Source organism: Dendrobates tinctorius, unplaced genomic scaffold, assembly GCF_039654945.1.
Source record: "Dendrobates tinctorius isolate UK_male_01 unplaced genomic scaffold, ASM3965494v1 ptg000036l, whole genome shotgun sequence".
In the NCBI taxonomy this organism is placed as follows: Eukaryota; Metazoa; Chordata; class Amphibia; order Anura; family Dendrobatidae; genus Dendrobates; species Dendrobates tinctorius.
In genome coordinates this window covers 9,978,068-10,003,561 of record NW_027361704.1, presented here as the reverse complement: position 1 = coordinate 10,003,561, position 25,494 = coordinate 9,978,068, and the positions used below count along the sequence as shown (strand labels likewise).

The 25,494-nt window shown below is 49.6% G+C and overlaps 1 protein-coding gene across 6 annotated transcripts in view; it reads left to right on the top strand.

Moving 5' to 3' along the window:
- The window catches only part of NME5 (NME/NM23 family member 5), a 235,439-nt gene that overhangs the window by 140,029 nt on the left and 69,916 nt on the right, over positions 1–25,494 (top strand). For all 6 annotated transcript variants that reach the window (XM_073573716.1, XM_073573715.1, XM_073573714.1 and 3 more), the window contains one exon: positions 8,852–8,952. In XM_073573716.1, coding sequence (XP_073429817.1) covers positions 8,852–8,952 — 101 coding nt within the window. The remainder of the gene's footprint in view (positions 1–8,851; positions 8,953–25,494) is intronic.

Below are 25,494 nucleotides of genomic sequence, written 5' to 3'. Positions count from 1 at the left end.
GGCAGAGGTACACCAGGATGTTGCCCATAGACAATAAAGAAGGGTGACTTGGTGGAGGATTCGCTGATATGATTGTTGTAGCCGAATTTGGCCCAAGGGAGAAAGCTGGACCAATCGTTCTGGTGGGTGTTGGAAAAATGTCGGAGATACGTTACGAGAATTTGGTTCATACGTTCCGCTTGACCGTTAGATTGAGGATGATAAGCGGAGGAAAAGTCCAACGTTACTTCCATCAGCTTGCATAGGGCCCTCCAGAATCGCGAGGTGAACTGAACCCCTCTGTCCGAGACAATGTGCTTGGGGAAGCCATGAATCCGAAAGACATGAGAGATGAAAATTCTCACCAGTTCGGGGGCGGAAGGTAATCCGGGCAGAGAGATGAAATGGGCCATCTTGGAGAAGCGATCCACGACCACCAAAATGACTGTGTGGTCCGAGGACCGAGGCAGATCCGTAATATAGTCCATCGCAATATGCTGCCATGGGGCCAAGGGAACCGGAAGTGGATGCAAGAGACCGGAAGGTTGGTGCTGAGGGACCTTGTTCTTGGCACAAGATGGGCAGGAGGCGATGAAGCTTCGGACATCTTGAGGCAGAGAGGGCCACCAGTAAAAACGAGAGACCAGGGAAAGCGTTTTCTTGAGGCCAACATGGCCTGCTAGCTTGGAGGCATGACCCCAGTGTAGAACTCGCTTCCTGTCGTTGTGTCGAACAAAAGTCTTACCGGAGGGTAAGGAAAGTCAGGTTAACAGGAGCAACTACGATGACCTTGCTAGGCTCCACTATGTGTGAAGGTTCCTCCTCGTTATCGGTGACCAGAAAGGACCGGGATAAGGCATCCGCTTTGAGGTTCTTATCACCAGGACGGAAATAAAGCTCAAAATCGAACCGGGTAAAGAACAGTGACCACCTGGCTTGCCGGGGGTTAAGCCTTTGTGCTGACTGGATATATGCTAGATTCTTGTGATCGGTGTAGATCTGGAGTGGATGTACAGCACCTTCCAGAAGATACCGCCACTCCTCCAAGACTAGTTTGATGGCGAGCAGCTCTCTGTCTCCGATAGTATAGTTTTTCTCCGAGGGGGAGAATGTCTTGGAGAAGAAGCCGCAGATGACCAGCCATCCGGAGGGGGATCTCTGAGAGAGGACTGCACTGGCTCCGGTGGCGGAGGCATCCACCTCAAGGGTGAATGGCTTGTTAGCCTCTGGACGGTGAAGTACGGGAGCTGTGGCAAAGGCTTGCCTCAGGGTTCGGAAGACGTTCTCGGCTTCAGGAGAGCAGTGATGAGGGTTGGCTCCTTTGCGGATCAAAGCGGAGATAGGAGCGGTCAAAGAGGAAGTGTGGAATAAACTGCCGGTAATAGTTGGCGAATCCCAGGAACCGCTGGATTGCCTTAATTCCCTGGGGACGCGGCCAGTTGAGTACAGCGGACACTTTTCCCGGGTCCATGCGCAAGCCAGAATCGGAAATGATGTAACCCAAGAAAGGCAGTGACGACTGTTCGAAGGCGCATTTTTCAAGCTTGGCATAGAGACGATGTTTTCTCAGACGAAAGTAAGACTTGGCGGACGTCTTTTCTGTGCGCAGACAGATCCGGGGAAAACACCAGGATGTCATCCAAGTATACCACCACGCAGGAGTAGAGTTGATCTTGGAATATGTCATTGGCAAACTCTTGGAACACTGCGGGAGCAGTGCACAAGCCGAAGGGCATAACCAGGTACTCATAGTGTCCGTCACGGGTGTTGAAAGCGGTCTTCCATTCATCACCAGAGCGGATCCGGACCAGATTATAGGCCCCCCGAAGATCTAATTTTGTGAAGATTCATGCTCCCCATAGATGGTCAAATAGCTCCAGAATGAGAGGAAGGGGGTATTTGTTCTTAATGATGATATCGCTGAGACCTCTGTAGTCAATACAGAGACGAAGGGTCCCATCCTTCTTCTTCTTGACAAAACAGAAGCTGGCCCCTGCGGGTGAGGATGACTTGCGAATAAAGCCTCTGGCCAGATTCTCCTGAATATATTCGGACATAGCCTTAGTCTCGGATGGAGACAGCGGATAGATCTGACCTCGGGGCGGAGTGGAGCCGGAGACAAGGTCGATGGGGCGATCATATGGACGATGCGGAGGCAGGTTCTCTGCTTCCTTCTTGTCAAAGACGTCCAAAAAGGCCCAATAGGCGGAAGGTAACTCTGTTGATGTCAACGTTGAACGTGAGAAATTCTGCGGCTTTTCGGAGAGCAGACACTTATTTTGGCAAGGCTGACCCCACCGCAGAACGTCAACATAACGCCAGTCCAGGGTAGGCTTGTGTGTTCTTAGCCAAGGAAGGCCCAAAAGGATGGTATGGGATAATGAAGGCAGCACGTAGAATGCTATCTTCTCCCGGTGTAAGGCTCCGATTCTGAAGTTCCACCTCTTCGGTGACCTGAGTAACGGACTCCCGCAGGGGTTGGCCATCAACCGACGCAATCTGCCGAGGGGTCTCGAGGGATCTGACCGGAATCCGAAGTCTCCTAACCGCCTTGAGTTGAATAAAGTTACCAGCCGCCCCAGAATCAATATAGGCCCATTCAGAAAAACGTTTAGTACCTAGGTGCAAAAGGACGGAAAGAGTCAAGAGTCACAATTACCTAGGGAGGCCTCTCTTACCTGTCCTAGGTGGAGGCGTTTCCCGGACGTATAGGACAGGAACGAAGGAAGTGGGATGCACTCCCACAATAAAAGCAGAGCCTCTGTTCGACCCTCTCCGGCGCTCCTCCACCGGCTTGAGACGATCCACTTGCATGGGTTCCGGTACCGGGACCGCAGAAGCTGACACTGGGCGGGAACGGGGCAGACTACGAGCGACTGGAGGAACGCGAGAAGGTCTTCTCTCTCTAGCGACCTCTCGGGATCATTCCTGAAAGCGTAGGTCGATGCAGGTGGCCAAAGAGATCAGATCCTCCAGGGAGGTTGGAGTATCTCGACCCGCCAACTCATCCTTGATTCGACCAGAGTGACCCCGCCAAAAGGCTCCCACCAAGGCCTCATTGTTCCAACCCAACTCTGAGGACAGGGTGCGAAACCAAATGGCGTACTCACCTACCGAGAGCGTCCCCTGGTGAAGATTGAACAGAGATTCGGTGGTAGAGGCCAGGCGACCCGGCTCATCAAACACCTTACGGAAGGTGTCCAGAATAAAGAAGAGTTGGGCGACTAAGGGGTCATCTCGTTCCCAGAGGGGGTTAACGCAAGCTAGCGCCTCCCCCTCTAAATGGGACACGATAAAGGCCACCTTGACTCAATCGGTGGGATACTGTTGTGGCAGCAACTCAAAGTGTAGATGGCATTGATTTAAGAACCCGCTACACAATTTGGGGTCGCCACTGTATCGCAGGGGCTTCGCCAAAAGAGGAGATGGAAGCGGGGCCGCAGCCTGAGCCGGGGCTGCGGTCTGGAGAGCTAGCAGGTGGTTATCCACCGAGGCCATGTAATTCAAAATGTGGGCCTGAGTGTCGCGCTGCTGGGCGAGCTCCTGTTGGAGGCCGGCGATCTGGGAGGTACTCCCCGGATCTGAAGCCTGCAAAGACGACAAATGGGAGGACTCCATGGATTTGAGGAAAGACATTATCCTCGCCTGATTTTCCCGTAGGAACAAAAGTTCCTTTTGGGTCGGGGTACCAGCAGGGTCCATGGCCTGATTATTCTGTGAGGCTGGGAAGACTCCAAGGGTGAACCCACAGGACCGCGATGACGAACCTGCCCCCGGTCGAGTGGGCCAGGTGTACCACCCCCTATACAGGGAGTGTTAGGGGCAGGCCTGGAGGAGACTATCGCCGCGGAAGCTGATACCCAGGGACAACTGGAGGAGTAAATAGGCAGACACTGGGCTGGAAGGCAGACAGGGCAGACTGCGAACACAGGAGGGACTGCTGCAGGACTGGACGTAGAGAGGGGCAGGAGGCACAGGAGCAGGTAGTAACGGTTAGGGATGGCACACACGGATGAAGACAGGAACAGACTGGAACGGCGGACTCTGAAAGGAAATACAAAGGAGGTGTGAGGTCAGCTGGAGAGACAAGGTGGGTTACAAGCACAAAGCAAGGAGTTAGGCAGGAGAAATGTAGGAGAAGGTGGACCCGAGAATCTGTCGTGGGACACAATAGATAATCAGGCAGCGATCAGGAGGTGAAGCTACCTTATATAGGAGTTATAGGAGCAGGACTTCCAGGTCAGGCCTCCAGGCTCACGGAGGCGGAGAGATGGGACGGTCCAGCCTCTGCTGTGATCTGGGGTACGAGGTGCGCATGCGCCCCGGGCTGAGCCCTGAGGCTGACCGCGGGGCAGGAAGCAGAAGTTTGCAACCAAGGAAAACCCAGTACAATAATATCATGTTAACTTGTGCAACACCAAAAATTTACAATTCTCTTGATGGTCCGGGGCGACCTGCATTATTACCTGGGTCCAAAGCTGGGGTTTATTCTCTGCCAAAGGGGTAGCATCAATCCCCCTCAGGGGCACCATGGGGAAACCACAACGTTTGGCAAAGTCAAGATCCATCAGATTCAAGGCTACTCCTGAATCAACAAAGGCCTTAGCAGAAAATGTAGACAAGGAGCAGATCAAGGTAACTGTTAACAGGAACTTAGGCTGTACTCTGCCCACCGCAAATGCGTGAGCAAAATGTTTTTCTCGTTTAGGGCAGACAGAAATAACATGAGAGGCGTCCCAGCAAAAGAAGCATAACTTATTATGCCTTCTGAACTCTTGACGTTGTGCCCTAGATAAAACCCTATCACATTGCATGGGTTCAGAAGTTTGTTCAAAAGGCAGCATCGCCTCTCACGTACTTTTACGTTTACGTAAACGTCGATCAATTTGAATGGCTAATGACATGGTGTCATTAAGACCAGAGAGAACAGGAAATCCCACCATAACATCTTTTACAGTTTCTGCCAGACCTTTCCGAAAGAGAGCTGCCAGGGCATCATCATTCCATTTAGTAAGGACCGCCCACTTTCGGAACTTCTGGCAATATAACTTCGCAGCATCCTGACCCTGGTTCAATGCCAATAAGGTCTTCTCAGCTTGATCAATAGCATTAGGTTCATCATACAACAACCCCAGGGCCTGAAAAAACACATCTACATTAGCCAGAATAGGATCTCCAGGTGTCAGAGAAAAATCCCAATCCTGGGGATCGCCGCACAGCAGGGAGATGACAATTTTAACCTCCTGCACCGAGCTCCCCGATGAATTAGGTTTCAAAGCAAGAAATAGTTTACAGTTATTCTTGAAATTCAAAAATTTTGACCAATCCCCCCGAAAACACATCAGGAGTAGGGATCTTCGGTTCTACAGCAGATGATTGAGCGAGATAGGCAGAAATTCCCTGCACTCCAGCAGCGAGCTGCTCAACACGATGGGACAATTGCTTAGTCTCCCTTAAGGAAAAAATCCTCCTATGGCCCCAGAGAAAAGAGGAAAAAATAAATAAAAAATGTTGACACTTTTTTTTACAATTGTTTCCTTTTTTTGAGTACCCTAGAGTCTACGGTTTGGCTGGTGATTCTGTTATGAATGGGTCACCGAGGAGGATGGCAGAAACAGGCTAAGCCACCAGAAAACCAGAGAGGTTGGTAACTAAGTGGATTGCAGACCCCTGGTCCTATCAACACAACTAGCAGTAGCCGTGGAGCGTGCCTACGATGCCCTAGACGCTTCAGCACAGCCGGAGAACTAACTGAGCCTAAAGTCAGAAAGGTGAAATTTAAACTGCCCCAGAGCAGATCCCCAAAGGAATAGACAGCCCCCAAACATATATTGTCGGTGAGACAAGATGAGACACAAATACAGGCAGAGAACAGACTGAGCAAACGGTGGGGCCCAAGCTGTCTAGACAGGACAGGGCAGAAAAGATACTGTCTGCAATCATGCACAAAACCCTAAAAAAATCCAACACACCTGATATACAAAAAACCTGAGGCCACATGACCTCACCCCCACTAGATCAGCACTCTGGTATGGACTGGAAGCAAAGCAAAAAATACTAACATAACAGGGGACTGAACAAGCTGCAACATATGGTGCGGGGCCTAGGGCTGCCCCCAGCATGGAGTATGCTGAACCCTAGCAACAAAGCAGAAAGCAAAAAAAAGGCACAACCAGATTAGATGCAAAGAATTAGCAAAAGAATCACTTAACTGAACCATGCAGATCAGGCAGGAGACAAAAGAACTCCAAAAGCACAAGGAGGAAATCACCAGCAACTACCAAGAGCAGCCAGCTCAGTTATATGCTCCCAGCCAGTAATCCCAGGTTCCCAATTATCGTCGTCAGGTGGGAAACTTCCATCAACCTGGCCAGCTCCACTACTCCCAGTAACCACCAGAGGGAGCTTCGGCTCAGAAGTCCGAGCAAGGAATTCACAACAGGTTATGGTCCTGAGGACTGGTCTTGGGTATCGGCACGTTCGGTCCATGCGGGTCAGTTGGTCCAGGCCTTTTATGCTCTGTGTTCAGGGAAACATGGTGGTCCGATGGCCCCCCATTGAGAGGGGGGTACTGTCATGATCCAGTCCAGGGTTTGTTTCTGATTATTCTCTGCCTGGGATGGTCATGCGGGGGTTAATCTTCCCTTGAAAGGAAGGATCCAGCTCAGTGAAATAGTGAAAAAAATTGTGATCCTTTACTCACTGGGTAACATGCTTGATAGAGGATGAAAACATCAGCGTGAACAGTTCATGAAATGCGATATCGACGCATTTCTGGTGACTAAGCACCCCTAATCATGATATCCAACATATCACTGCGTTACCCTTTATACTAAAAAGGAAAATGGAGTAAACTGGATTGTTTTACTATGTCTTAATGTTGACATTGAATATTCCAATTTTCCTCATAGACCTTATCAAATTAAATTTGATGTATAGATGACCTTGCTGCTTCAATCTTGTAAAAATTATTTGAATTCAACTGCTACCATTAAAATATTGATCTTATTGTATTTTCACTTAGCCAAAGGAAATGTTTTTAATTTGTTCATATTTCACATGTTTTCACTTTGTTCATTAATTATGCCAATCAATTAACATACCGGTGTGCTCACCGGATTTTAGTATAAAAGTGTAACGCAGTGATTAGTTGGATATCATGATTAATGGTGCTTAGTCACCAGAAACGCATCAATATCGCATTTCCTGAACTGTTCACACTGATGTTTCTATCCTTTATCAAGCATGTTTCCCAGTGAATAAAGGATCACAATTTTATTCACTATTTCGTTGAGCTGGATCCTTCCTTTTATTGATTGCTTCACGCCCTGACACAGCGTTTCTGTGCTCCGAACTCTCCAAGATGTCTAATACGGTGAGCTGAACTTTGTTATAGTTAATTTTCCCTGCCTCGTTTTGGGATCTGTCTGGCTATTTCAGTCTGCTGTTACCTGCAAGCGGCGTCAGTTATAGTTTATGTCTCTGGCTTGAGCAGCTGTCCCCGTAATACCCTGATTTGTCCTCTGCCCGCTTATCTACAGTTGGTCCCGTTCCTGTGTTCCCCTATGACTTCGCTCATCGTAGTACTCGCGCTCTGTGTTGTGACCCTTTGATATTTTACTCAGCTTGTCCTCTGACCTGTTTGACTGTCTTCCGTCTCTGGCTTTCCTGCTCCCGACTGGCTCTGACTTCTCTGGCTTTTTTCTGACCACGTCTATTGCTGTGACCTCTGGTACTTCGTTCCCTCTCTGTTGCTGACCTGGCTTTTCTGACTTCTCTTCTGCCACCTAGTGGCTCCTGCCTGCTGCTCTGTGGTTTCACTATGAGTGTACCGGTTTTCCTTCACCCGCACCCCCTGGTGGAAGCTGTGTGCTACTGCACTGCAGCAGGCATTACAGATGCACCTTTTCTGGGGCTGCTGAGAGCTGATGTTTTTAGTCTGGGAGGGGCCAATATCCATGAACCCTTCCCAGGCTATTAATATCAGCTCACAGCTGTCTGCCTAGCCTTTGCAGATTACATTTTTCTTGGGTCCCCCTGTAAACTAGCCAGTAAAGGCTAAACTAACAGCTGTGAGCTGATATTAATAGCCTGGGAACCTTTATGGCTTGCAGAAATTTCTGCAAGCAAATGCTCAGCGTGCACACATAGCCTAAATTTTTCCTACCATTCAAAATCAGGAATGATATTAAGTAAGGCTGTTGTGTCTTTAATAAATTAACATGTACTATCTAATAAGGGGTGCAAATATCAGTCACAATTTTCTGAAACTGGAGATGTGAGGGAACCGCATCTAGCAATTATAAGATGTCCAGAGGAGTTATCCCTATTTTTATGAACCTACGTTAAAAAAACACTACTTTGGTGTTGTATGAATCAATAGAAATAATTTTAATTCTGTTGTTTTACTGATTGCTCCTTTTTCTACATCCATGTGCAGTAATGAGCATTGTTTATTTGCATCACCATGGGTTGGGTTATTGCACAGTAATTGTTATGTACTCATATCTGACATTTGTCTGTTGGATTCCACATTATAATATTCCTTCAACATTACCACAATGTTTCTCCCTTTGTTGGCTGGCTTGATGATTAGGTCTTGCCAACCCTTTAACTACTTCAATACCCGGTTATCACAGTTACTCAAATTCAAGGAATCCTGACAGCACATGTATGCCTTAATAATATTTTTAACAAGTTTTCCAAAAATATTTATTGCACTACCAATCAATTACATTGGATTTCACACCCCCTCTTGTTATTTTAAGAGAATGTAATAAAGTTTGTTTAGGGCCCGTATAATTAGTGTGGCTATTTAATTGTTGGAAAAGTTGTACGTCAAATTTTATTGACTTTTATTAATTTTTTTCAGCATACGGTCTATCTATGGAACTGATGATCTTCGCAACGCAGTACATGGCAGTTACTGTTTAACATCAGCTGAACGTGAAATTCGATTTATGTTTCCTGAAGGTAACTACTACAAATAATTGAAAAGTACCATTGCTTGAAGGTTAAATAAAACTTAAAGAGAATCTTTAAGTAGGATTTTGCTAAGACATTGCCATATTGGCGCTGTAATACTGATTAAATTGATACCTGTAGTGAAGAAATCCATTTTTTGGCTTTCGTTTAATTAGCTTTTGAAGTTTTCTTCCTGCTCTGACCCCTCCGTCTGCCTCCTATGTTTGAATGACAGAGGTCTGATCCATCAGTGACCTGCTTCCTATTTCAGATCGAAAGTTGTTAGTCATTGTAGTGGTCTCCAAGAAAATGGCACCTTTAGCAGTGCATGTGTGGCACCCCTGAGGGTCCAGTCGCCACAGAGGTACTGCAATTCAGCCAGAGGTGTGGTACCCCGCTCTTGGGTAAGGAGGGGGCACTACCCAGGACCCACACACTCAGCGCCGGCTCCAGGTTTTTGAGGGCCCCGGGCGAAAGAGTCTCAGTGGGTCCCCCCTTTAACACATACCACGATTCATGCCGTGTGGCATCCATGGTGCCGGCCAAAACCGGACTTGTCTCTGTGTGGATCGCACGGACACACATGTGATCCACACAGACACATGCTCTGTGGCAAAACACGTTCATGTGAAGGAGGCTATTGATTAGTAGTGTACGTATGAAAGAAAGATGAGAAAGAAAGAACAGAGAGAGAGAGAAAGAAAGAAAGAAAGAACGAACAGAGAGAGAGAACAGAAAGAGAGAAGGGAAAGAAAGAACAGAGAAAGAAAGAACATAGAGAAAGAAAGGAAGAACAGAGAGAGAGAAATAAAGAAAGAAAGATTAGAGAGAGAAAGAAATAGGGGAAAGAAAGAGAAAGAAAGAACAGAGAGAAACAGAAAGAAAGAGAGGAAAGAAAGAAAGAACAGAGAGAGAAATAAAGAAAGAAAGAGGGGAAAGAAATAAAGAAAAAAAGAGTGGACATAAAAAAGAACAGAGAGAAAAAGAGAGGGAAAAAAGAACAGAGGGAGAGAGAAAGAAAGAGGGGAAATAAATAAATAAAGAACAGAGAAAGAAAGAACAGAGAGAGAAAGAAAGGGGGAAAAAAGAATAGAGAGGGAAAGAGAAAGAGGGGAAAGAAATAAAGAAAACAGAGAAAGAAAGAACAGAGAGAGAAAGAAAGAGTGGACAGAAAATACAACAGAGAGAGAGAAAAAAGAAAGAGGAGAAAGAAAGAAAGAACAGAGTGGTAGAGAGGAAGAAAGAGGGGAAGGAACAGAGAGAGAAAGAAAGAGGGGAAGGAAAGAAAGAAAGAACAGAGAGAGAAAGAAAGATGAGAAAGATAGAAAGAACAGAGAGAGAGAGAAAGAAAGAGAGAAAGAAAGAATAGAGAGAGAAATAGAGGAAAGAAAGAACACAGAGAGAGAAAGAACAGAAAGAAAGAAAGTGGGGAAAGAAAGAGAACAGCGAGAGAAAGAAAGAACAGACAGAGAAAGAAAAAAAAAGATTATAGAGAAAGAACAGAGAGAGAAAGAAATAAAGATACCATAGCAGCCCGGCTCCCATTGTAATGCCCACCTGAGCCTCCCTATGCAGGACATATCATGATCCGCTCACATGGCCGGCATCCCAGATTCCAAGGCGATCCCGCTTTTCGCTCTGTCAGAGAAGAACACGGTGATGGATCTGCAGCATTCCCTGAAGAACCTCCATGGTTCCGTCAAAATCTCCTCCCGAAATTACCTCATTTCCGGTCAGCTTCCAGCAAGTCACTTCCAGTAGAACATGCGAGTTTTAAAGTGGTCCTTGGGGCTCCGCAGTGTATTCCTGTGTCCGCAGGAAAAGTAAGCTCCCGGCTGGGGCAGTCTCTCTCTCAAAATTGAGACTGTCCTGCTGGATCCGGGATGGTTGGGAGGTATGAATGCTCCCCACCATACACCTAGTACATGCACGGCTCCGCACACCTTATACATACACGGTTCCGGTTTGTATGCCTTGTACACACACAGCTCCACTCCGTACACCTTGTACACATACGGCTCTGCTCCATACACACATGGCTCCGCTCTATACACATGAGGCTTCACTCCGTACACACCCGGCTCTGCTCTGCTCCGTAAACACACGCCTCAGTTCCGTACACTTTGTACACACAGAGCTCCGTTCCATACACCTTGTACACACATGGCTCCGCTCCACACATCTCGTACACACACGGCTCCGGGCTCCGCACACCTTGTACACACTCGGCTCCAGGCTCCGCACCGTACACCTCGTACACACGCGGCTTCGCTCCCACTCCGTACACCTCGTACACATGCGGCTCCGCTCCGTACACCTCGTACAAATGCCGCGCCACTCCGTACACCTCGTACACATGCTGCTCTGCTCTGTACACCTCGTACACACACGGCTCCGGGCTCCGCACCGTACACCTCATACACACACGGCTTCGCTCCGCACACCTAGTATACACGCGGCTCTCCTCTGTACATCTCGTACACATGCGGCTCCCCTCTGTACACCTCGTACACACACGGCTATGCTCCGGTACACCTCGTACACAAACGGTTCCGCTACATACACCTCGTACACACACGGCTCCTCTCCCGCTTCGTACACCTCGTACACATGCGGGCTCCGCTCTGTGCACCTCGTACACACACGGCTGCAGGCTCTGCGTCGTACACCTTGTACACATGCGGCTCGGCTCCGCACCTTGTCCACACGCGGCTCAGCTCCGCACACCTCGTACACACACGGCTCCCCTCTGTGCACATCGCACACACACGGCTCCGCTCCATACACATCGTACACACGCGGCTCCGCTCCATACACATCATACACACGCGGCTCCGCACACCTCGTACACACACGGCTCCGCTCCGTACATCTCATACACACGTGGCTCCGCTCCGTACACCTCATACACACGCGGCTCCGCTCCGTACACCTCATACACATGCGGTTCCGCTCAGTACACCTCATACACACGTGGCTCCGCTCCGGTACACCTCGTACACATGGGGCTCAGCTCCATAAACCTCGTACACACACTGCCCCGGACCGTTCACCTCGTACACACGCTGCTCGGCTCTGCTCTGTACACCTCGTACACACACGGCTCCGGGTTCTGCTCCGTACACCCCGTACACACGCGGGTCCGTTCCGCACACCTTGTCCACACGCAGCTCAGCTCCGCACACCTCGTACACACACGGCTCCCCTCTGTACACCTTGTACACTCGCGGCTCTGCTCCGGTACACCTCGTACACACGCGGCTCCGCTCCATACACCTCGCACACACGCAACTCCGCTCCGTACACCTCGTACACACGTGGGTCCGCTCCGTACACCTCGTACACACACAGCTCTGCACCGTACACCTCGTACACACACGGCTCCGCTCCGCACACCTTGTCCACACGCAGCTCAGCTCCACACACCTCGTACACACACGGCTCCCCTCTGTACACCTTGTACACTCGCGGCTCTGCTCCGGTACACCTCGTACACACGCGGCTCCGCTCCATACACCTCGCACACACGCAGCTCCGCTCCGTACACCTCGTACACACGTGGGTCCGCTCCGTACACCTCGTACACACACAGCTCTGCACCGTACACCTCGTACACACACGGCTCCGCTCCGCACACCTTGTCCACACGCAGCTCAGCTCCACACACCTCGTACACACACGGCTCCGCTCCATGCACATCGTACACACGCGGCTCCGCTCCGCACACCTCGTACACATTTGGCTCTGGGCTCCGCACTGTACACATGCGGCTCCGCTCCCGCTCCGTACACCTCGTACACATGCCGCTCCGTACACCTTGTACACATGCGGCTCCGCTCCGTACACCTCGTACACACGCGCCTCTGGGCTCCGCACCGTACACCTCTTACACACGTGGCTCCGCTCCGCACACCTCGTATACATGCGACTCCCCTCTGTACGCCTCGTACACACACGGCTACGCTCCGGTACACCTCGTACACACACGGCTCTGCTCCATACACCTCGTACACACGCGGCTCCGCTCCTGCTCCATACACCTCGTACACACGCGGCTCCGCTCTGTTCACCTCGTACATACATGACTACGGGCTCAGCACCGTACACCTCGTACACACGCGGCTCTGCTCCGCACACCTCGTAAACACGCGGCTCAGCTCCACACACCTCGTATACACACGGCTCCCCTCTGTACACCTCGTACACACACGGCTTCGCTCCATACACATCGTACATACGCGGCTCCACTCTGCACAGCTCGTACACACGTGGCTCCCCTCCGTACACCTCGTACACACACGGCTCTGCTCTTTACACATTGTACACACGCAGCTCTGCTCTGTACACCTCGTTCACACACGCTCCCCTCTGTACACCTCATACACACACTGCTCAGCTCCGTACACCTCGTACACACGCGGCTCCGCTCCGCACACCTCGTACACACGTGGCTCTGCTCCGTACACCTCGTACACACACGGCTCTGCTCCGTACACCTCGTACACACACGGCTCTGCTCCGTACACCTCGTACACACACAGCTCGGCTCCGTACACCTCGTACACACGCGGCTTCGCTCCGCACACCTCGTACACACGTGGCTCTGCTCCGTACACCTCGTACACACGTGACTACACTCCGTACACCTCGTACACACACGGCTCTGCTCCGTACACACACAGCTCTGCTCCATACACACACAGCTCTGCTCTGTACACACACGGCTCTGCCACATCCACCCTCTAAACCCCTCCTGACCCCACACATAAAATTCCCTCATCCAGCACCATGACAACCAGCACAGCAGAGTCCAGCAGACATTGAGGCTTCTGATCATGTGATCCCTGACTCCTCCCCTCCTGTGACCTCATCACAGGTCTTGTGTCAGAAGATAACAGCCCAGCAGCGATGACTCATTGCTGGCTGCAGTGGGGTGCATGGGGGGCGTGTTGGCGGGTATCCCAGACAGCGAGAGTGGGCCCCCCGTCTCGCCAGGGCCCCGGCACTTGCCCGGGTGCTGACGCCGGCCCTGCACACTGTTACGGTGTGGGAAAACGGTGGAACCTGGAAGTGGACCCTCTGGCTCACGGCTCCAGAGCCCCCGAGGGCGAGCTGACCAGGTGGAACCACCCCCTATACAGGGAACGTTAGGGTCAGGCCCACGAAGGATGGAACCGCAACAGCCGGAGCCAAAGGGGCGACCAGGGCTAGGAATAAGAGAGTCAGTGGCGAGGAGATACAGAGCCCAGATGTACGGAGGAACTTCAGGAACTAAGGAAACATAGAGGCAAGCGGGACCGGGGGCACAGGAGGCTGACGGAGGCTGGTGGCTGCGGGCGAGAGAGGAAGGTGAGCACAGTACGGACAAAACACAGAGCGACCAGATAGATAGCAGAGGGTGACGGACCAGAGAGGCACATAGGACAAGGCAGAGACACAGGGCTAGGCAGGAGGAGGACACGGAGCAGAGGGGCTACCGGAGGCAGCGCAGACAGGACAGAAGGAACGCACAGAGGATACAGGGGCCTGAGGATGGCGGAAACGCTAAAGCAGGAGATAATCAGGCGTCTTACCTGACAAGACGCCTTGCTGAAATAGCCGGTGGGCGCTGCCATGTTGGGGGCGGAGCCACTGCGTCACTGCTCCCAGAGGTCCAAGCGCCAAGGGGGAAGACAGGCGCAGGACCGATGATGGAGAGCCCGGATGTCTGGAGCGGGGACGCGACGTGGAGCAGGAGCGCGCCGGGAGGCGTGCAGAGGAGCAGCGGGACCGCGCTGGTAAGTATAGCAGACGGGGAGCGTGACACACAGACTAGCACCCAACACTAGACTTCTCCAGGCCAGGGAGGAACTAGGTGGAGGGTGTGGGTGGAGGAAGTAGATAAGGGAAGGATAGCTGGAGAGAAAGTTGACAGTTGGGAGTGGAGAGTTGTCATGGTAACAGGAGTCAAGAATAAGAAGGCAGTTGATGCTGGGGACTGAAGGAGAGAGGAGCACGTCCCTAGGCTAGCGCAGCATGAGAGAAAAGAGGAGAGAAAGAAGGGGTCCTAGGGGCACAGGAAGTGAGGAATCCATCCATGGCGCCCGAATCCACGCCGAACATAGTAGGGGACCGGCCTCAGACTAGTGGAGAAACTAAGGACTCAGCTACCAAACCGGAGGCTGTAGCGACTGTATGTGCTACAGCCTACTCCATACACATTCGCTGAGAAGGCAGCAGTATAGGATCAAGGGGACCTAGAGTACATCGCCTGACAGGATCCAGGGCTTCTGGCTCGGGACACTGTGTATGAAGGAGCAGAGCAGGAGAGGAGGGAGCCAGCGCAGTGGGACAGCCAGGGAAGGATCATCTGAAGGGGGTTCTGACATGGAGAACTGTGAGTAAAAGTGTGGAAACTGCACTCTGCTGTGTCCTCGTATTTATTTACTGCGTCACCTGCCTTGCACCACAACCATTACCATCATCTTTAACACTATTATTGCCCTGGGGCATAGCTCTACCCATGGAGAGCTGTATCAACTCTGCTGCATCACCAACCGCCCCAGCAGCCTCCTTAAGTAGCGTCAGCTATCTCCTTATTGCCGAATACTACGGGGGCGTCACGACTTTATTTCAACGAACTTCCCCATTTTTATTTGATTGGACGCACAGACCGAGTCACCGCTGACAAAAACCATCGAAGAACTGACTGAGGCCTGGACCGAGTCCCCTGGCTCTAGTGGGCGCTCCACATACACTCTTGCCTCTAAAAGTAATTGCTCCGAATTTTTATATTATTATTACTGATGTTATGTTACCTTCACTGGCAAGCTATCCGGAGCACCGACGATATGTCTCCCCTCTTTTGTGCGCTGCCTCGCTGGTTGTCTGGACACAGTGGGCCATGCATGTGCAGATTGAGAACTCCAAGCAATGACTTTTAGAGGTGACAATGCATATGCCGCAGGCACCATTTTCTTGGAGACATGCTATTTTATCAGAGACCATTACAATGATCGTCCCAACATAAGATTTGAAATAGGAGGCAGTATACTGTCATTCAAACACAAGGGGCAGACAGAGAGGTGAGAGAAGGATTAAAAGACTCTACCCACAGTCACACCCCGATGCATGGAAATATCATTACAAGAACACGTCAAATGCTGAAGAAACAAAAACCACAAAACGGATCTTTTCACCACAGGTTTCAATTTGTATTACCGCATCAATATGGTCCATGCCTTTACTTTGCAAAATCCTGCTGTCCCATTCTCTTTAAAGCTTAGCTTTTTTGTTTGCAACAAAATATGTAACAATGTTTTCAAAATGTATTTTATAAATTATTATTATTTTAAACGTATAATGTTTGTTTAGCATTTTAAATCACCACTTCACATGGTATGTTACTCAGCTTTCCCAGGATCCTAAATGGCAAATCTACATAGATTTTTCATAATTGACAGTGGCATCTAAACGGTTAACTGCATTGATCGGAGCTCATTTCAGGCCGCAGTTGTTTTTGACATATATCATCTATATAATATAGCTGACATCTCCTGCATGTTGAAAGAGCCCAGCTCCAGAACATTCTCTACCCTCTCTATATGCTCCAAAGGTTAAATCTAACATGGTGGCTATGACTACCACTCGCAGTAGGACAAGACTGCTCTAATGCCTCAATCAGACTACAGTTTTTCACGTACGAATTCTATATGTGATTTTGTGTAATAGGCCGTGTCCTCATTATATTCTATACTGCTGTTCATATAACCGTGTTTATTTGCCAACGAAAAAGGTACAGAGATGTGTCCAATTTTTATTCAAGTAACGAAAATCACCAATCAACAATACAAGTCAATAGGTCCATGAAAAGAAGAAAACAGACAGCACTCGGATACCATCTGTGTACTGTCTTTTTTCACTACTTTTTTGGTAGGAGAAACTTGTGAAACCTCCATTTATTATTATTATTATTATTTATTATTATAGCACCATTTATTCCAAGGCGCTTTACATGTGAAAAGGGGTATACATACTAAAAACAAGTACAATAACCTTAAACAATACAAGTCACAACTGGTACAGGAGGAGCGAGGACCCTGGTCGAGAGGGCTCGCAATCTTCAAGGGATGGGTGAGGGTACAGTAGGTAAGGGTAGAGCTGGTCTTGTAGCGGTTTGGTGGTTACTGCAGGTTGTAGGCTTGTTGGAAGAGGTTGGTCTTCAGGTTCCTTTTGAAGCTTTCCACGGTAGGTGAGAGTCTGATATATTGGGGTAGAAAGGTCCAGAGTAGTGGGGGTGCCCGGGAGAAATCTTGTATGCGATTGTGAGAAGAGGAAATAAGAGGGGAATAGAGAAAGGAGATCTTGTGAGGATCGGAGGTTGTGTGCAGGTAAGTACTGGGAAATGAGGTCACAGATGTATGGAGGAGACAGGTTGTGGATGGCTTTGTATGATATGATTAGTGTTTTGAACTGGAGTCTCTGGGTAATGGAGAGCCAGTGAAGGAATTGACAGAGGGGAGAAGTCAGGGAATAGCGAGGTTATAAGTGGGTTAGTCAGGCAGTAGAGTTTAGAATAGATTTGGATCAGTGCGAGAGTGTTAGAAGAGAGGCCACAAATTAGGAATGTAGGGAGTAGCAAGAGTGGACCCTCTGGGTCACGGTACCGAGGTCCCTGGAGCGAGCTGGCCAGGTGGTGCCGACCCCTATACAGGGACCGTTAGGAGCAGGCCCGAAGGAGTCGAATACCACGACAGCTGATCCCAAGAGGGGCGGCTCAAGAGCGGATGAGACAACATGTCAGAGGATCAGGAGCGACCGGAATCGTGAGCGACTAGAGTCAGGGGCGACCAGAGTCAGGGGCGACCAGAGTCAGGAGTGACCGGAGTCAGGAGTGACCAGAGTCAAGAATATCTGGTGACAGGAACGACAGGGTGGGGCCAGAGTATCGTACAGGAAGGCACACGATAATCAGGCGCCTCCAAGAAGGAGGAGCCGCCTGATATACCCCGCGCCGGCTCCCGATTGGAGATCACTCCTCAGAGACGGTGCTGAAGGGGCAGCCCGGAGTTAGAGCAGGGCAGAAGCAGAAGGGAGGAGAGAGCCCACGCTGAATCCTCCGGGCGGCAGAACGGGATGCAGGAGTCGCAGCGCCGGGAGCAGTAAGCAGAGGGCCGGGAGACGCATGAGGCAGAGGCAGCAGGAGCGGGCACCGGCATGGCAGCCGACGCCGGCATGATAGCCGGCGACGGCATGACAGTACCCCCCTTTACGTCTCCTCCTCCTGAGATTGGTCAAGAATCTGTTCAGAATGCGGGGAGCGTCAACATTCTCTCGAGGTTCCCATGACCTCTCCTCAGGACCGAACCCTTTCCAATCGATAAGGAAGAAGGTCCTTCCCCTAACCCTCTTCAAGGCCAAAATATCTCTCACTTCAAAGATGTCATCGGTCCCTACTGGCTGAGGAACAATGGGAGGAGCAGGGCAAAACTGATTGAGGATGACCAGTTTCAGGAGCGAGACATGGAAGACATTAGGGACCCGGAGTGAAGCAGGCAGCCTCAATTTATAGGCCACATTGTTGATGCGTCCAAGAATTTCAAAGGGACCGATGTACCGGGGGCCCAGCTTATAGGATGGGATTTTCAAGCGGATGTGCTTGATCGACAGCCAGACTTTGTCTCCTGGATGGTATGGTGGGAGATCCCTCCACCTCTTGTTGGCATGTCTTTTCATCCGGGCTGCGGCTTGTACGAGAGCCTCCTTGGTCTTCCTCCAGACTTGGGAAAACTCTTGGGAGAGGGCATCAGCAGTGGGTATGCCAGAGGACGAAGATACTGGAGGAGGTACACCTTGGTTCTGACCAGAGACTACAAAGAATGGGGACTTGGTGGTGGCTTCACTGGAATGATTGTTATGGGCGAACTCCGCCCACGGAAGCAGATCAACCCAATTGTCTTGATGGGCGTTAGAGAAGTTCCGCAGGTAGGAGGTCAAAATTGGTTAACTCGTTCGACTTGCCCGTTGTTCTGTGGTTGATAAGCGGAAGAGAAATCCTGAGATATGCCCAAGAGTTTAAAGAGTGCTCTCTAGAAGTGGGAGGTAAACTGTACCCCGTGGTCAGACACGATCCGCTGAGGAAGCCCATGCAATCTGAAAATCTGATGAATGAAGATTTTAGCCAATTCAGGGGCAGTGGGAAAGCCAGGTAACGGAACAAAATGGGCCATTTTGGAAAACCGATTGACTACTACCAGGATAGTTGTGCATCCGGAAGAGTGAGGTAAATCGGTAACAAAATCCATGGCGATATGTTGCCATGGAGCTTCGGGGACAGGCAACGGCTGAAGGAGGTCGGAGGGCAAGCTTCTAGGTACCTTGTTCCTGGTGCAAATTGAGCAGGAGGCCACGAAGTCCAACACCTCTTGGCGGAGAGAAGGCCATCAGTAATAATGGGAAACCAGAGCAAGAGTCTTCTTGGTGCCAACATGTCCAGCGATCTTGGAGGAGTAACCCCAGCGTAGTATTTCTACCTTTTTGCCTTGTGGGACGAGGGTCTTACCAGGCGGCACGGAATGAAGACTCACGGGAGCCACCGTGATAAACCGGGCAGGATCGATAATGCGACGGAGCCTCCTCCACTTCGGGTGACTGCAGGGACAGGGAGAGTGCATCTGCTTTGATATTCTCGTCACCAGGTCGGAAGTGGAGCTTGAAGTCGAAGCGAGAGAAAAACAATGACCACCTGGCTTGTCTGGAGTTGAGTCTTTGAGCCGACTGGAGGTAGGCCAGGTTTTTGTGGTCAGTGAATATTGTGAAGGGATGGACTGCCCCTTCCAGAAGATAATGCCACTCCTTCATGCACCATCTTTATGGCCAGCAATTCTCGATCCCCAATCGTGTAGTTACATTCTGCGGGTGAAAATGACTTGGAGAAGAACCCGCATGGAGCCAAGCGCCCAGTAGACGTCTTTTGGGAGAGAATCGCCCCAGCTCCCGTAGAAGAGGCGTCCACCTCTAAGATGAAGTTCTTGCCGACCTCTGGCCGATGCAAAACCGGAGCTGTGGCAAAGGCCCGCTTCAGGGCGAGAAATGCGTCCTCAGCTTCTGAGAGCCAGATGTTTGGCCTTGCTCCCTTCCGGGTAAGGGCAACAATAGGCTTGATTAAAGAGGAGAAGTGAGGGACGAATTGCCTACAATAATTTGCGAAGACCAAGAATCGTTGGATGGCTTTCACTCCGACAGGTCATCGGCCATTTGAGCACCGCGGACAATTTCTCTGAGTCCATTCGCAACCCCAAGTCCGTGATAATATACCCCAAGAAGGGTAGGGAGGTCTGTTCAAACAGGAATTTCTCTATCTTGGCATAGAGTCGATTCTCCCGCAGGCGTTGCAAGACCAGGCGAACACTCCTCATGTGAGAGGACAGGTCTGGTGAAATGATGAGGATGTCAGCTAAATATACCACGAGGCACGAGTACATAAGATCCCGGAAGACTTCGTTAACAAATTCTTGGAAGACCGCTGGGGCGTTACAAAGTCCAAAGGGCATGACCAAATATTCGTAATGGCCATCCCGCGTGTTGAAGGCGGTCTTCCACTCATCTCCGGCACGTATTCGGACCAAATTGTACGCCCCCCCGCAGATCCAGTTTAGTAAAGGTCCAGTCCCCACACAGGCGGTCAAAAAGTTCAGCGATAAGTGGTAGAGGATACCTATTCTTGATGTTATTTAAGCCTCGGTAGTCGATGCAAGGTCGAAGGGATCCATCCTTCTTCCGAACAAAGAAAAACCCGGCCCCTGCTGGAGAGGACGATTTCAGGATAAAGCCCCTGGCTAAGTTCTCTCGGATGTACTCCGTCATGGCTGATATTTCTGTAGATGACAACGGGTAGGTTCTGCCTCTGGGGGGAGTAGCTCCAGGAACTAGCTCAATTGGGCAGTCGTAGGCCCGATGCGGGGAAGGGTCTCAGCTTCGTTCTTGTCGAAGACATCTGCAAACGAATGATAGGCCACGGGAAGCCCAAGAAGGTCCGTGGGTACTTGGTGCAGACTGGTACGGGTAACAAGCAGCAGACAACATTCTTGGCAAGAGTGACCCCAGCAAAGGACTTTCCCAGAGCGCCAAGCAAGGACTGGCTCGTGAGACCTGAGCCAGGGCAGGCCAAGAAGCAGAGCGTGAGACAAATTAGGCAAAACATAAAAAGCAATTCTCTCCCGGTGTATGGCTCCGATTTGCATCTCCAGCTCGAGAGTCACTGTGGTGATGGGGACAGGTAACGGTTTGCCATCCACAGAGGTGATCACATGCGGCGCTTCAAGAGTGACAACAGGAATCCGGAACGTGTCCAGCTCTTCCAACCGAATGAAGTTGCCTGCCGCACCCGAGTCCACATACGCCTCCACAGATCTACGCTCCCAACCTAGGAGAATTAATGCTGAGATAGTAAGGGGTAGAGAGGGAACAGAGTCACCTAGGGAGGCCTCTCTTACCTGGCCTAGGTGGAGGAGTTTCCCGGCCTCTCTGGACAGAAAGTGGTTGGTTCCACCACAATAAAGGCATAAACCTTGCTCCAATCTTTCCCTGCACCGCAGCTCAGATAACTTTACGCGATCCACCTGCATGGGCTCCAGGGCAGAACTACTGGCAGGCTTGGTCGAACAAGGGCTAGAGACTGGGTTAAACCTAGACGGGCCTCTCTCCCTGACTGACTCGCGAGAACGTTCCTGGAACCGTAAATCAATACGAGTGGCCAGGGATATAAGGTCCTCTAAAGAGGTGGGAGTGTCCCGACCAGCAAGCTCGTCCTTGATTTTCCCCGAAAGCCCCCTCCAAAAGGCCCCTACCAATGCCTCATTATTCCACCCCAGCTCTGAGGACAGTGTCCGTAAGCGAATGGCGTACTGTCCCACGGTAAGAGTTCCCTGTCGAAGATTGAAAAGGGACTCAGTGGTGGAGGCCAGACACCCTGGCTCATCAAAAACCCGGCGGAAGGTGTCCAGGAAGTCTTGTATGCTGGATACCACTGGGTCATCCCGTTCCCACAGGGGGTTCACCCATGCCAAGGCCTCCCCCTCGAGATGGTGCCACCTTAGCCCTATCAGTCGGGTATTGCTGGGGCAGCAGCTCAAAATGTAGGCGACACTGATTAAGGAACCCTCAGCACAATTTGGGATCCCCACTATACCTTGGAGGCTTCCCCAGACGTGGCGGTGGGTGACGTGCAGGGTCGCGGGGCAGAGCAGAGACCGCGGCAGAAGACTGAAGGGACTGTAAACGGTCATCAACGGAAGCCATGTAACTAAGAATATGGGACTGTGTATCACGCTGCTGCGTGAGCTCCTGCTGGAGTCCCGCCAGCAGAGGGGCACTCCCTGGATCGGAGGTTTGAATGGCGGACAACCGAGTGTCCATGGACTTCATAAAAACCATAATCCGGGTTTGGTTCTCCCGCAAAAAGAGTAATTCTTTTTGGGTCGCTGCCGAGGCACCAGCAGGGTCCATGGCCTGATTATGTTGTAGGGAGTAGCAAGAGTGGACTCTCTGGGTCACGGTACCGAGGTCCCTGGAGCGAGCTGGCCAGGTGGTGCCGACCCCTATACAGGGACCGTTAGGAGCAGGCCCGAAGGAGTCGAATACCGCGACAGCTGATACCAAGAGGGGCGGCTCAAGTGCGGATGAGACAACAAGTCAGAGGATCAGGAGCGACCGGAATCAGGAGCGACTAGAGTCAGAAGTGACCGGAGTCAGGGGCGACCAAAGTCAGGAGTGACCAGAGTCAGGAACGTCTGGTGACAGGAGCGACAGGACGGGTCCATAGTATCGTACCTGAAGGCACTCGATAATCAGGTGCCTCCAAGAAGGAGGAGCTGCCTGATATACCTCGCGCCGGCTCCCGATTGGAGATCACTCCTCAGGGACGGTGCTGAAGGGGTTAAGAGGGGATGGGAGTGCGCGCCCGCGGCCTAAGGCGCATGCACGGAGCTAGAGCAGGAGGGAGGAGAGAGCCCACGCTGGATCCCCCGGGCGGCAGGATGGGATGCAGGAGTCGCAGCGCGGCGCCGGGAGCGGTAAGCAGAGGGCCGGGAGACGCATGAGGCAGAGCCAGCTGGAGCGGGCACCGGCATGGCAGCCGATGCCGGCGTGATATCCAGCGCCGGAATGACAAGGAGGTTGCAATAGTCAAGGCGGGAGATGATGAGTGCATGGACTAGCATTTTTATAGATTTTTTGGTTGAGAAATGTATGGATCCGGGAAATATTCTTGAGTTGAAGTCAGCAAGAAGTGGAAAGGGTTTAGATATGTGGTTTGAAGGAGAGATCAGAGTCAAGAATTATCCAAAAACAGCGAGCTTGTGGGACTGGGGAGAATGAGCAGCCATTTACTTTAATGGATAGATCTGTTGGGGGAGTCGAGTGAGATGGGGAAAAGATGATGAATTCTGTTTTGTCCATATTAAGTTTTAGAAATCTATCGGAGAATAAGAATGAAATAGCAGACAGATATTGTGGGATTTTGGTTAGTAGGGAGGTGATATCTGGTCCAGAGAGGTAGATCTGTGTGCCAAAAGCATTGATGTGATACTGCAAACCGTCAGATTCTTTGAGCTGTCCCAGGCCGAAGACAGATAGCGGGAGAGGCAAGTGCTGCCACTAGGAATTTCAGGGCCCCATACTGGCAAAATTTTTGGGCCCTCTTGAGACTCCGCCCAGCCTCTATCCAGCTCAGCCTCCACCCCTCGAATCTTCAACAGTCCCATCACCCTCTCTTGGAAAAACTGAATTTATGCATCACGTCCTCACCAATCACACATTTACAGGTCCCTGTAATGCCAGACCACATATATAGCCAGCGTCGGACTGGAACACCTTGGGCCCACCAGAGAAAATCATTCTTGGGGCCCACTATGTAGCTGCATAGAGTTAAATACCAGACCACCAATTATGCGGTAAAACACGCTAATATCTGGGTATAATATAAGGTTGTACATGTCTTAATTATGTAGCAGGAGTTGGGGTAGCCCCCTCATAGAATATAAAGCAGCCCCCTCACATAGTATAATGCAGCCATCTCATAGAATATAATGCAGCCATTTCATAGAATATAATACTGCCCCCCTCATAGGGAATAATGCACCCCCTCATAGGGTATAATGCACCCCCTCATGGGGTATAATGCACCCCCTCATAGGGTATAATACTGCCCCCCTCATACGGTATAATACTGCCCCCCTCATAGGGAATAATGCACCCCCTCATAGGGTATAATGCTGCCCCCTCATAGGGTATAATACTGCCCCCCTCATAGGGTATAATACTGCCCCCCTCATAGGGTATAATACTGCCCCCTCATAGGGAATAATGCACCCCCTCATAGGGAATAATGCTGCCCTCCTCATAGGGTATAATGCTGCCTCCTCATAGGGTATAATGCTGCCTCTTCATAGGGTATAATGCTGCCTCCTCATAGGGTATAATGCTGCCCCCTCATAGGGTATAATACTGCCCCCCTCATAGGGAATAATGCACCCCCTCATAGGGTATAATGCTATATAGATATATAGATATAGAGTTAGATAGATATAGATAGAAAGATAGATGTAGAAATAGATAGATATAGAGATAGATAGTAGATAATGGATAGAAAGTAGATAATGGATAGATATAGATAGAAAGATTCATAGAGATAGATAGAGATAGATAGAGATAGATATAAAGATAGATATAGAAAGATAGATAGATAGATAGATTGATAGGTAGATAGATATAGAGATAGATAGAAAATAGATAATGGATAGATAGATAGATATAGAGATAGATAGCTATAGATAGAAAGATATAGAGATAGATAGATATATAGATAGAGATAGATAATAGATAGATAATAGATAGAGATAGATAATAGATAGAGATATACAGATATAATAATAATAATAATAATATAGACATATATAGATAGATATAGAGATAAATATATATAGATAGATGGCTTGGCTATAAATAAAAATAGATATAGAGATATATATAGAGATAGATAGATATAGAGATAATAGATATAGAGATAGATAGATAGATAGATATAGAGACAGATATAGAGACAGATAGATATAGAAAGATAGATATAGAGATAGATATAGAGATAATAGCTAGATATAGAGATATGTATAGAGATAGATAGATATAGAGTTAGAAAGATAGATAGATATAGAGAGAGATATAGAGATAGATAGAGATAGCTAGATAGATAGATGGATAGATAGATATAGATAATAGAGTTAATAGATAGATATAATAGATATAGAGATAGATATAGAGATAGATGGATAGATCAATAGATAGATAGATAAAGAGAGAGAGAGATAGAGATAGATAGATAATGAGATATAGAGATAGATATAGAGATATAGTGTTAGATAGAAAGGTAGATATAGAGATAGATAGATATAGAGATAGATATGGATATAGAGATAACAGATAGATATAGAGATAGATAGATATAGAGATAGATATATAGATAGATATAGAGATAATATATAGATAGATAGATATAGAGATAATATATAGATAGCT